The 14,285-nt window shown below is 39.7% G+C and overlaps 1 protein-coding gene across 1 annotated transcript in view; it reads right to left on the bottom strand.

Annotated features, from left to right (window-relative positions):
- Nucleotides 1–14,043, bottom strand: part of LOC143290393 (KAT8 regulatory NSL complex subunit 1-like) — a 38,756-nt gene extending 24,713 nt beyond the window's left edge. The window contains exons 1-2 of the mRNA XM_076599791.1: nucleotides 12,080–14,043; nucleotides 8,373–9,202 (exon numbers count right to left, since the gene is read on the bottom strand). Of these exons, the coding sequence (XP_076455906.1) occupies nucleotides 8,373–9,202; nucleotides 12,080–13,398 (2,149 nt within the window). The 5' untranslated portion in view covers nucleotides 13,399–14,043. The remainder of the gene's footprint in view (nucleotides 1–8,372; nucleotides 9,203–12,079) is intronic.
- Nucleotides 14,044–14,285: the final 242 nt, after the last annotated feature.

The following is a 14,285-nucleotide window of genomic DNA, read 5'->3' as shown; positions in this document are numbered from 1 at the left end:
CCACATCACTCTGGGGCATACATGCCTGCAGACTGTGCATTCTGATGAAAATCACAAGACAGTGAGGCGAGTTCAATTCCCATGTGTTGTCACATTGTGAAATTGTGGCAAATGGACAAAGCAGTAAACCTTGCTCAGTATCTGAATCACCTGATCCATCACTGGCATCTCACTGTGGGGATTAGGAAAGGCTGTTGCCACATCAGTGGAAACCTCCATGGTGCTAAGCTCTCAGAGAGCAGACACTCTGAAACAGTCTGAACTCTGGAAGTCAGACGGAGGACATGCCACAGGAGCAATGTGAAATCTTGCAAGTAAAGAATATTCCCACTGAAAGATTGGGTTTCCATTTTGTCCCACAGGTTTAACTGGTGACCATAGCCTAGAACACCTGCCCTGGATTGCACTGAAAGTTTCTGAGTGCTGTGACTCAGCACAAACCCTCAGTTGGTGAAGGGAGGCAGACTGTCAAGGATAAAAACACAAAGGCAGGTTACCTTCTGACCTTAACTTGCTAACCCAAAAACGTAAAAGGCACACATGTGGATATATATAATATCACTGGGGGGTTTTCCAAAGCAAGTGCCATGGACTGACACAGGTGCTGAGTCCATTGTATTGTAGTACAAGAGGTCATGCCACATTCTGAAGCCTCAGGAACCTTTTTTTTTTTCCACAAAACTCTTCTCCTGCCTTTTCCTCTGTGAACATGTATCACAAATAGATCCAGTCAGCTGAATATCCCTTCATAATGAAAATTCTCTCTTACAGTTGTAGTGATGCTTCTGCCAGTTCCGATGATCTAGAATCTCTAGTTCACAAACATCTGAATTCTTGTGCAGGCACATTACTCCCATTCCAAATCAGTCTATGACTCAACTGCACTACTTAATTTTCTAAAAATCTTTCATTCTTTGGTAAGCTTGTAGAACTTTATATGATACTGAGATTCAGGATCTTCTCCAGAAGAAACGCTCCTGCTATGAAAGAACCCTTGCAATGCCAGGCGATCAGGTAGCTAAAGCTGCCTACAAGAATGCATCCAGCACTGTGCAGCACAAGCTGAGAGAAATGCAGACATTGGTAACACCTGTGCATTCTGTGAGGTGCTGCACGCAGTAAACTGCTGAACCCATCAAGTGCAGGCACCTCTGCAATCATACAATGGCACCAGCCTTTTCACTGTGCTGGACAGAGCACTGTAGGAACCTCTTTGGGGACAAACACCAGATGCAAGAAGAGGTAACTGGGAAGATTCCCTGGCAACCAGTGAGGATGGAACTTGATAATCACCCCACTCAGGAAGAAATGAAAGCAGCTTTTGCCACAAGGCTACTGGAGTTAACAGTATACCAGCAGAGGTGTATAAGCAAAGAGGTAACCTTTTCTTGAGAAGCTCACAGGCCTCTTCACAGCATGCTGGGAGCAGGAAGTTGTTCCACAAGATCTCTGCAATGCTATAACGGTCTATCTGTACAAAAACAAAGGAGAGAAATAAGACAGCTCAAATTACAGAGGGCTCACACTGCTGTCCACAGCAGAGGAGATCTATACTTTCCACAGTGGCAGACTCATCCAAGACACTCAGCCCAACAGTTGCTGAGGAAAACCTACCAGAAAACCAATACAGCTTCAGAGCAACCTGAAGGCACAACAGACATGATCTACATTCTATGTCTTGTAACAGATACAGGAGAAATACAGAAAGCAATACATGGAGCTATATGCAGCATTTATTGATCCGACCAAGGCCTTGAATACAGTTAGCCGACACAGACTAGACGATTGTGTGAAGAGTGGGCTAACAAAGCTCCTTACCACACTGCAGCAGCTCCATGAAGGCCAGTTGGGGCATGTGAATCACAGTGGCATTCTGTCTGACCCATTCCTGGTTGACAATGGGGTCAAGCAAGATGTGTCCTTGCTCCAACACTCTTCGCAATCTTCTTCATCATGATGCTTTGAGAGGCTAAGAGGATCTCTCAGAAGGGATCCACTTAATGTTCTGGACTGATGGGAAGCATCTTCAATCTGTGATGACTTGTGGCCTGCACTAAGGCACTGAAAGAGTTGTGTCTGACTGTGCACTCTTTGCCCACAGCAAAAATCTCTCCATGCAGTCAATTGCTTTGCTGACACAGCAAAGGCCTTTGGCCTCACAATCACAGAGGTCCTACATCAGAAACTACTGCACAGTTCTTCCAGCCCTTCACACATCAGCACTGATGGATCATTGATCAACACAGTTGAGCATTTCACAAATTTACCTAGGGAGTGTCATCTCCTATGATGCCACAGCATCCAAGGATGTCAACCACCACCTCACCAAAACCAGTTGCTCCACCAGTCATCTGCAGAAGTACATCTGTAACAACCACTCCACTGCACTTGTTAACAAAAATCCTTGTTTACATAGCTGTAGTTCTCACTACTCTCCTCTACAGTCAGAAGCTCAAGTTTTGTACCAAAAACAAACGCAACACTCCTAAAACACTTCCACCAACAATGCCTTCATACCATCTTGGGCATCAAGTGGCAAGACTATGTGACAAACATCACAGTCCTATAGCAAGCCCAAACCACCAGCATTGAGGCTATACTACTAACCAGACAACTGTGATGGGTGGGAATCACGCATGGAGGACTCATGAATGCACAAAGCAGTTTACTATAGTAAGCTTTGCCGGGGCAAGTGCAAGAGGAGTTGCACTAACAACACTACGAAGATCAGCTGAAGCAACAACTATTCCAAGAAATGGGCTGGGAAAACATTGCTAGAAACAGACAGCTGGAGATCAACTTCATAACACGGTGCTTGAAACTGCAAGGATAGCTGAGGAGGAAAAGCACAGGCAAAGGAAAGTATCAGCTGCCCATAGCCCACTAACACATGGACTGCTTTGCCCTGTATGTGCCGGGTCTGTCACTCCAATAATCAGCCTGCACAGCCACAAGAGGGCTTGTCATCAAGGACCACCTTCTCAATGGGACCTAAGGAATCTGCCATCAACAGTTGTCTTAATTTCTGAATACCTGTACTCACATAATTAACCAGATGAATGGCAGATAATTTTTTATCTTAAAAAATAAAAAAATAAAACCAAAAAAAGTATTAAAAAAAAGTGCTCTCCCTTTGCCAGGGAATTTTGAGAATCAGGGTAATTTTTTTTTTTTTTTTTTTTTTTTTTTTTTTTTAAATATGGCACAAAAGCTATGGGAGAAACAGAAAGAAAGTAAACATTTTTGTGAAGGAAAAGAAATGTAGATTCTGAATCAGCTCCATAGTCAGTGTGTCAGATCTCAATGTTAAAAGTGACATGTAAAAACGGCTATATAATGATGATCATGCTGACATGTGTTAGATGTAACAGTATCATACAAAGCAAAACCATGTTGTCTCTGAAACCATACCATGTAAAAACAAGAGGCAAAGCCCTCATGACTCATTTGTGCTTCATGCTTTATCCAGTAAAAGTGTCATGAGGAGAAAAAAAAGAGAGAGAGAGATTAAGAATTTGTTAAAAAGTGTTCTATATTAAACAAGATTTAAACAAATTAAAATGTATTTATATAAAATAACTTTAATAAGCTTTGGAGAAAAAAAGAAAAGAAAAGGGCATTCAAACGGGATCGAACCCATGCAAGAGTTGTCTTATATTATGGACCCACATATCATATTAAACACATAAACAGACAGCAGAGAGATAGACGACAGGGCTGTGATCAGTAGAATAACTGATCATGAGGGATGAGGACCATTCTGTTCTGAAAACAGGTAGTCTGGAGTGACTTTTGGCAGTGTGGCAACTAACCCTTACACCATTACTATGGCAGCCAGTCTAAACTGAGTAAAACCAACCCATAACAGTTTCAGTTTCAGTAGCTCAAGGAGGTGTCACTGCGTTCGGACAAATCCATATACGCTACACCACATCTGCCAAGCAGATGCCTGACCAACAGCGTAACCCAACGCGCTCAGTCAGGCCTTGAGAAAAAAAAAATATATAAAAATAAGGGGTGAAATAATATGTATAAGGCGCAAAAACTTGATGAAGTCAACTATAAACGTACATAAATAAATAAATAAATATAATATAAAAAGTAGTAATAATAAGAGTAAATAAATAAATAAATAAAAAAGACAACAATGATGATAAATAAGCAAATAAATGTAAAACATGGAGACACACATTCACCCACATATGCACCAAACATGCATAAGAAAGAAATAAAGAATACTACATTAGAAATAAAAAGTATTGATAAATAAGGATGGCAATGGAACTATCATTTTCTTTTCTTTTCTTTTTATAACATACAGTAAACAATCCCCAACCCTACCTCACCCCATGGCCCCCAACCTTTTAGTATAGATGTCCCTAAAAGCCATTGTTAAGATTTACAAGTACTGAAGTAGACTCCATTCTAGAACTATAACACTATAACACAGTATCTTGTAGACTGCATTCTAGTTCCTTACTACAACTCAGTTTAACTTCTTTAAAGTACACTTTTGAGTTTGTACATAAACTACTAACAGTAACACCACCATTGGCTGCATTCCAAGAAAGTCTATGGAGGTGTCATCGAACATTTTTTATGATATCACAAAATTAATTTTTCTGAACTCTACTACTGAGTCTATGGAGACACAGCTAAATGGACGATGTCATTTTGCCATAACTGCATAACTGGATACTTTGGCAATATCTGAAAAATTCAACACACTTTCACAAAATTACAAAGACATACACATCATGTATTATAAGAAAGTTAAATATCTCTTCTTTTGAATTTTGATAACATTTCTTCATTAGATGCTTCTATATTTCTTTAAATAAGTCAAAGTATTAGTGTATCACTCAATGCTGAAAAAACAGAAAAAAATATGTACTGTGCTTGAGCACTGTCATAGGGGTGTCTGTCTACCTGTCAGTCAGCAAACCTGAGATTCACCGTCACATTCAAAATCATTATCTGGTACAAATTGTATGTTGTCATTATCAGAAAAAAAAAGTTTCACCAGTGTCTAGGTCAGGTTTATGTCTGAACCTTGATGTGTAGCAAATCATTCAATTGCCTCTCATGTAAAACCAGTATGCTGCCTTTTTTTTTTTTTTTTTTTTTTTTTTTAATAGCTGAGAAAGTCACTTTCGATATATGTCAAAACAACATTGAAAAAGTGGTATACACATTATATTGTGTAAGGGGGAAAATATGTATGCAGGAAAATTGTCACTCTAAAATCTCTAAAATCGAAGTTTCACCAAAGCTCAAGCTTTGAACAGCATGTCATTCTGCGCTGACAGGGTGCTAGAACTTAAGCACTGGCACATCTCCAAACAGTTCATTAATAAAAGCAGCAAATCAATTGCAATTTTGCCTCCAGACTGAGATAAGTGAGAAGAAATTAGATTAAGACCACTGGTAACAGCACATTTCAGCTAAGAGTGATCTTGATTTAGAATTTCATAAATTAAATGCACAAACTGTTTCTTATATAATTTTCTAGTATTAAATACAGTAAGAACAAGATAAGGACTAGGAAGCAAAGAATCAGATGTCCCAGGACATTTTCGACTGAAGGCAATGGAGATCTTCAGCCTTTGTTTTGGCCTGAATCATTCTAGCAACACTCGTCATCCTGACAACTAGGCAACTGCCAAGATAATTAATGTTGCTCGTTTTGATCAGAGCTCTAAAAGTACCCTAACAAAGCACTGTTCACAAGCACTAATTCTAAATTCTTCATTCATATGCTTACAAAAGTGTAGAACACTGATCCACAAATATCATAGAATCTATTTGAAACAGATCTGTCCAGAGATGGCCTGACAAGACAGCTGGTCAACATCAGGGCTGTAATTAACAAGAGGGATGAGAACTAGTATGTTCTATAGTGATTAGGGATCCACAATCTCCTCCAAGCAGTTGACACTGTGGAGAACCAAACACATATCTCATATCATATAGTGTGCACAACAAAAAACCTCATCTAGCTTCAATCTCTAATTGCCCCAGGTTGCATTGGTTGATCTTTAAACTCCTCGACCGTTAACACCACCAAGCGCTGTGGAGATGAGATGTTACTGCTTCAAAACTGTCAATAATCGGACTTCTGAAATTCTCCTTGACCAGCAAAGCAGTTCCAAATTTGCCTCAAATCCGAGAATGATTTTAGGACTGGTCAGATGAGAACTAGTCAGAGTGCCTGATTTCAGCTTGATGTGATCATAATTTATAATTCTATAAATTCAATGCCAATGATTTTCTCACATTGTGCAGTAAAATTAAGAACTAAAAAACTATACCCAATGTCAATCAAATGTCTAAGGGCATAAATTCAGCTTGATGTGATTATAATTTATGATTCTATAAATTCAATGCCAATCACTTTCTCACAAATTCAGTGCCAATCACTTTCTCACATTGTGCAGTAAAATTAAGTACTATACTCAATCACATGTCTAAGGGCATTTTAGATCGAAGACAATGGAGATCTTCAGTCTTCGTTTCAGCCTGAGTCATTCTACCACTCATCATCCAGACAAGGCAAGCTGCCAAGATAATCAATATTGCAATTTTCAACTATCCCCAGAAACACTGTTCACAAGCAATATAAATCTACATGCACTATCTTGAATTGATTTTGAGGTGGCAAGACAGACAGCAAGCCTATTCAGGGGTGCAAAGTTCTGCAAGAAGCTGATGACTGATCAGAGAATGGTCTATCTTTTGATTTCACTTCAATTGCATACAGGTCACAGAGCACTTTTTTCCTTTCATTTTATTGGGACAAGTCTGTTCTTTGTATAAATGAAAGTTTAATTCCAGGTCACTAATTCACAACATATGACCTACTACTTTTCACCTACTACCTACATTAATTATAAATTCATTATATCAAATAAACTACTATTTTTCATCTACTAGAGCTCTACATTAATTATAAATTCATTATATTTACTATCAAATAAACTGTATCTTATAATGTCCCGGTTTGCTCAGCTTAGACAGATTGACATCTGCTAACCATAGGACCAACAGCAAAGTGAAAGCTGTATAATCAATGGTTTCTCCACTGTGGTGGGAATTCATTTATAAACAAATGCCTTAGTCTTTTGTGAAGGATTACGACTCACAAACTAGGGTTCAAGACTGCACTGGTTCTCAGTGCTGCAACCTTGGGGGGATAGCTGGCTTTGGGAGGCCATTCCCAAAACTGACTGTCCTAAACTGGGCTGAAGCCCTCCTGGCTGAGAGTAGGCAAGACACTATCCACTATCATCGAATTCTAGCCCACACAGTCAGAACAGAAGTTGCCTCCACTGCTGTTCCAATGATCATAGACACAATTAACTATCATACATAAGTGCCCACCCCCACTTGGCACAAATTTCACCCAAAAGTTGGAAATAAGTGAGAACAAAACAGTAACTGGAACAAGACACTGCATCATGGAGTATGATTCTCTCACTTGGTTTATTCTTCTATGTTCATGGGCTGCAACTCCCATGTTAACTATATGTGTACGAGTGGGCATTTACATGTATGACCATTTTTACCCTGCCATGTAGGCAGTCATTCTGTTTTCAGGGGTGTACATACTGGTTATCTATTTGTTTCCATAACCCACCGAACAATTACAGGATCTTTAACATACATATTTGATGTTTTGCATATGAAAACACAGGAGAGGGGTTCAGGTACAAGCAGACTGCACTTAATTTATATGCTGACTTGAGAGGTCGGAAAAATCTCCACCCTTAACCATCAGGTGCGCCAAAACCAGGGGTCAAACTCAGGAAACTTGGTTGAGAATGCAGCGCTCTAACCATTTGACCACCGCATCACTTGGTTTTTCAGTGACACACCATCATCTCATGCACATATTCTATTATTTTTTTCTTGATCTAAATAGTAAATATGTACTGCTTTCAAAAGCAACACAATCAGAAACATAGCAAACTGAATCATCTTTAGTTCGTAACAATTTTCTTCTTTCCCCCCGCCCCCCAAAATGTGGGGTGGGCATTAACATGTATCTAAATAACCTATCCAGTTTTTATCCAAATCTGGGAAGTGGGTGTTGACAAGATTCTGGGTGCTTACAAGGTAGACGACAGTAAAGCTAATGAACACTGGGTGCAGTGTAATACAAACAAGCAAGCTACCTCCCACTGGAAGCTATTAGTCTGACACACTTTTTTGCCACTGACCACAAGCACACTTATCTACTGCCGCATGACTAATCCTATCAATCATACTGAATGCCGAGCTGATATGATAACCAATTTCTTTCCAAACAGGTCTACTTCATGAAATCAAAATCATAAAATATACACACACACAATGGCCTAACTAAAGCTCACCTTCCTGAAATGAAAGAACTTGGTGATAGGAGTGGTCAAGAAGAGCTACACGCTCTGAGTAGGACATGCTGCTGGCATCAACTGTCTGCATGATGTTCACCCGTCCACTGCACAACACACACGGTGTTACCGACGTATGACAGTGACAACTCACTGAAGACAGTCTGGCCGCTTTGACAGACTTCAGGTGCAGACCACTAGTCCTCAACAACTTGCGTTTGCGCAGCGGGTGCTTGAGAGGCAGGCAGCGGGCTGCCCGACAGGAAGGGTCCAACACAGGACTGAGATCCACGGGGTCAACTGCAAGGTGGGGATCTGCTGAAAGACTGGGGGGGCTGCCTCCTTCCACATCTACACTGGCAGCACTTAACGGAGAGTCAATGAGACCATTCAGGGCGGCGGCAGGGGAGGAAACACTAGACTTGGGATGAGAACTGCTCACAGATGAGGCGGGACTAGTGTTGGCAGGTGACAAACAATTGCCAAGGGACTGAGTCAAACGGCTTGCCTGCTTGTCAACGTTTGAGAGAAGAGCTGACACAGGCAATGGAGAAATCTCTGAACCAGTCACAGTGGCTGTGGAAGGAGGATTGCCTGTCCTAGCTTGACAACAGACACTGGCTGCAGGATGTGATGAAGAACGCAGAAAGTCTTGTGGCGGAGGAGGCTCCCCAAGAAGAACTGGACCTTTGGACAACCGAGCTTGCTTGTAAATTTCAGACTGTTGACGTATACGGTACTCGAGATCAGATACTTGGGCCTGTAACCACGTCCATCGAGATGCAACAGCAGCCCTCTCAGCCGACCATTTCCATTCTGCACGCCTCACTCTGTTGACACAAAGTATACTTGTAACCATTCACATTAAATCCAAACAGAAATCTGATGACAAATTTATTAACCTGGATACATTGTTTATTACTAATATATCAGAATTTGTTTATAAAATACTTTATTGTTGTATTCTTGTAATACAATCAATACTAGTCTGCACTATGTAAAATTACTAAAATGTATCCATTTTGAATATATATATATGTGTTCAATAATCTACCAAGCTGTGAAGCACACAAAAGTGATTGACTGACAAAGTGGTTTTTAATCCATCTGTGCCTAGGCAGTTCTGGCAGTGTCAATTATTCTATAGACAGGTTTTCAGTACAAAAGAAATGCGGTAAAGCAAGTACAGAGTTAGTCACCCCCCCAGTATCCAACATACTCAGTATTAATCTAGCTATGAAAAGCTTTTTAAGATCTGAAGTAACTCATGAATTTATTTGGTATGAATACAGAAATGGCGAACATTGAAATCTGCCAGTTTGTCAGATTAAAACTTGTCCAAGGTAATAAGGAAGCAATAACCATTAAAATTAAATTTAAATGAATGGATTGGAAGTCCATGAATAATAAAATTTCACTTGAAAATTATACATAAAATAGTATGCACACATCAGGAGAGGTAAAGTTTAAAAAGGTACATTTTCAAATTCTTTTTAAGAGTTAAGAAACAATGACCTTTTTTGATGCAACAGAAGTATTGAGTTCCAGATAGTGGGGCCAAAGACAGAGAATGAATTTCTACCAATGGTCTCAAGGGAGGGAGAACTGAGGAACTGTCGGCAGAAAGAAGTCAAAAGAGCATAGTGACCTAGGATGGTAAAGATGGAGATGATCTTACAGACATGATGGCATATTATTATTATAGAGACAAGCGATTTTCTATATACAAATTCTAACCTTCACATGAAACCAGTCAAATGTTCTAAGCAGTGATACAACAATCTCATAGTCATACCTGGACTTTTACAGAGTACTAGTTGGGCTGATGATTCTGAATGCATTGAACTTTAAGTTAATATTATTATCAGGGACACCAGCCAAGACTAAGAAAGTAAAAGTAATCTAATCTACAAAAAATGAAAGAAATACTTCAAATAGCAAGTTTGTTAGCAGCATCAGTGGAGAGAAAGGAGCAAATTTTGTCTCAATACTAATACTCGATAGTTTAAGAGCTAGTAATAATAATAATAATAATAATGGACAGATATATAGCGCATTTCTCCAGCAGTACTGCTCAAAGCCCTTTACATTTCATTCCCCACTCCCTGCCTCCCCATCAATACTCCCCTCCACCCCATACACCTACACACTCAAAGTAACTGACTGGGAGAATGGTATGTCACAGCCAGAGATGGATATATATATATATACAGGGTGACCTGGTTAATATTTGATTTTGTGCCAATGGCAATCAACTCAGTTTTATCCTCATTCATCTCCAAATTGTTTTCACTCATCCACATCCTCAATGCAGTTTTTCAAACTAAAGGCAAGAGTTGGAAAGTCTGAAGGAACAGTAGAGTTGTGAGAGCTGAAAATCATCCTAAGCCAATCCATAAATGGAATTAATAATAATAATACTGACAGTTTTTGTTTTAATAATACATTAATAGAACCATCACAGACTGATGCCATTTTACTCTGGTACACAAGAATAATGGAACAGAAAAAATGACATTGTAAAAATTGTAAGACATCACCTTGCAAATTTTTAAAATAGCACAATTCTTTAAGACTAAGTCACACTTGTGACCTAACCTGTCCTCTAATCTTTTGAAAGGGTTTGTTTCAGCCATTACCAATTAATATACCAGGTTTGATAATAATAATTTAAAAAAATTAAAGGAATGAAACCTTAACACTACTACTGTACTAGTACTATACTTTTACAAGTGCAAGTTTTGATGAAAAAACTTTAAAATAAAAGAAATGAAAACCCAAACACTAACTAAATTAGTAAATACAATACTTAAATACCAAGTTTTCATGCGAAGTTGTAATGAACTCTTGACTCATGATCTCAATACTTTGGTTTTTGTATGCACAATGACCAATCACTGAACCAAGTTTAACAGCTGACTGGACACAAGACCAGGTCTTTCCTAGACTATTTGACAACTACAACTATACAAGCTTAAAATTCCTGTCATCATATGCCTTGACTTGTTGTAGCTTTGAATTTCAATAGATATCATGTTGTCGCCATGGACAGAGCGAAACTTAATTGCATTTCAATAGGGATCATGTTGTCACCAGAGCTATACTCTTGACTTTGATGAAAACTGAATGGAATCAGAATCAAAATAACTTTATCATCTTAGTAAAAAGAATTAAGACATAAGCTTTATTAAGGATTTTGTCTGTGTGCTCTATGACCTTGACCTTTCTGGTTTTCATATCATCACAAAGAGAATGACTTAAGAGGCATTATTCATACAGCCATCCTAACTTGTCCAGTTACTTACTACCAAGTTTGGTTTCTAATCTTATATTAGTTATAATTTCAAATTTAATATGCTGAGAAAATGCTGATGTTGGTATTGAAGGTTGACCTTAGACACACACAAACACACTGAATAACAGGCATCTGAGATGAGACTGGGTAATTACATGTTGATGTTACGTACTTTGTTCACAAATGTGTGGAACTGGAAGTATAATAAAAAAGTAAATTAATCTACTGATTTTTTTTGATTTTTTTTTTGACAGTCCAATAAACTGCATCAAATACGCAGTTACACACAACCAAAACATACAATTTCTGAACTAAAACAGTACAGATATTCCTTGCTTTCCATGCAAAATTCAAGTTTCAACAGAATCACTCTCAAACTGTGTCCAACAAGAAGGGAAACAAGCAAACTCACAATGGTGTGGATGGCACAGGAAAGTGCACACCCTCTGGACCATCATCATCCCCACTTTCCCCACCAGAACTGCTCTCAGTTCCATCTGAATCCAATGCAGCCTGCATGAAGCTCAGATTCATGGACAGTTTTTCTGCTGTTGAGAATGACTCACTGCGAACATCATCTGACATTTTCAAAACACTAGTGGTCACTTCCTGTTGGACAGATTGTGGCTGCTGCTGAAATGAGTTAGATGCTTGCATTTTCTGGACTAAGGTGACTAGTGCAGCTGTTGACAAATTTTTTACACCATCACTTAACAGTTCTTTTTTAAGATCACAACTGTTTTCATTCACTTGTGTTGGGATGATTGTTGTGGCAACAGTCTGTAAATTCTGATGCTGATAGGCAACATAATTATCAAGTTGTCGTCGAGCATGTACCTCAACTTGTTTTGCCTGCAAGCGACGTACTCGTCGCATTAAAAATTCAATCCGCCTCTCCAATTGTGCTTGCTTCTTGCTCACTTCACTTTGTGCTTTTAGCACATTTTCATCAAACTTCTCTCCTTCACTCATGGATTCTGATGATGATGAAATAAAAGCAGGACAGTGTCCTGATCTAGATGTGCATTTGCTGCCCTCATTTGTCCTTTGAGGCAATTCAGTGCACCTATTTGCATTAGGATCTGGAGACTCCACTCTTCTCCCCATACCCTGCTTCAAACACATGTTGACAGTGCCTAACCTTTCCTGGGACAGCAATGGGCCGCTTGCTGGTCGCTGGCGAGGCACTCGTGTTTCACCTCTTGAATTTCCCACCACAGTCTTACCGACGTCACTCGGCGCTGGTACGTGTGACCCATTTTTAGCATTTTGATCGTGACACTTTTCTTCCTCGTTGTCAGGCCTCGCCGATGGCTGATTCATTATTTGTGTTGTCTTGCTGAATCTCACACTGTATAAATGTTTGATCGTTTTTAAAAATTCGTCCTGGAATGAATTTTGTCTGTCTGTTGTCGGATCCGTGCTGTCTTGTGAATAAGCCGATTTGAACCGTGTTGGTTCTGTCAATAACGCTGACGACTGTTTGCCCTCGTTGCTCTGAGAATCTCCGTTCAAGTACACACCCCGCGATGGCACTGCGGTCCCATGCGACTGCACACTTTTGGACAATTTTGTCCGAGGTATTCCAGCATGCAGTTCTTTTTGGGTTTTTTTGCTGAGATTGCGTCGGCTGACCGAGCCCGATGCCGCAGCTGTATTAGTGCTCGTTTCGGGAAGTTTGATCTTTGCTTGTGTTGCCGCCTCAGTCAACGCGGGAGCCATTGCGGCCATGCAACATTGCCCCAGTGGCAGCCACTCAGACGAAAACGAAACACAACTTATTCCACCTGCATCCAATTCATTTGCAATAAAATAAAGGACGTCTTTGTTGACGAGAAACAAAACTCTCCTGGTATATATGTCTCATTTTATGACTGGTTACATGCTGCAATTTATCGACAAGTCTCCCGTAACCCAATGGAGCACGTGACTTATCTACTTGTCATTATTGTTCTCTGTATGAAATTCACATGCACAGAATCGTACACATCCAACTGGATGAACGCATGCAAAACTGCCATTTCACATTGTTTGTAATGGATTCTACTAAAGGCACTATTGGTCACAAAAAGGATTCCAATTCACGAGTCGAACAACAACGCAAATTGTATCGTGTACCACGTGACCAGACAGCGGCCACGTCCTTGCAAGCAACTTCTCCATTTTGCTCACTGGTTTTAACTCAGAAAGGCACTCTAAGCTCACATCTGCACAATTCGACACATTGGAACAATATGTTAGTCATTTATGTATTATGCTGTTCCATTTCTAGCGATAAAACAAATAAGAAACGACACAATTTCCTTAATAGACATGACGATATAGCCGGGACAAACACAATTCATCATGGCGGCGGGATCCTTCGAACGAGCCATCGCAAACAACATCATGTCGGCCTTCTTCGACAGACAGCGCCATCTGGTGGCCATTCGTGATTGGTTGAGGCTATCAGAGTCGGAAATCTTTCGAAAAGCTAACCTTGTGTTGCGCGTGAGCGGACTGCAGAGTTATACACACACATTTTCTTCACTTTATTTACATCTCAGCTTAGTTTTGTTCAAAACTCATGTATGTTCACATCTTCTAGTTATGATGACATCCGTCACATATTCAGTATG

The sequence above is a fragment of the Babylonia areolata genome, chromosome 15 (assembly GCF_041734735.1).
Source record: "Babylonia areolata isolate BAREFJ2019XMU chromosome 15, ASM4173473v1, whole genome shotgun sequence".
NCBI classification, from domain to species: Eukaryota; Metazoa; Mollusca; class Gastropoda; order Neogastropoda; family Buccinidae; genus Babylonia; species Babylonia areolata.
This window is presented reverse-complemented; position numbering and strand designations above follow the sequence as displayed.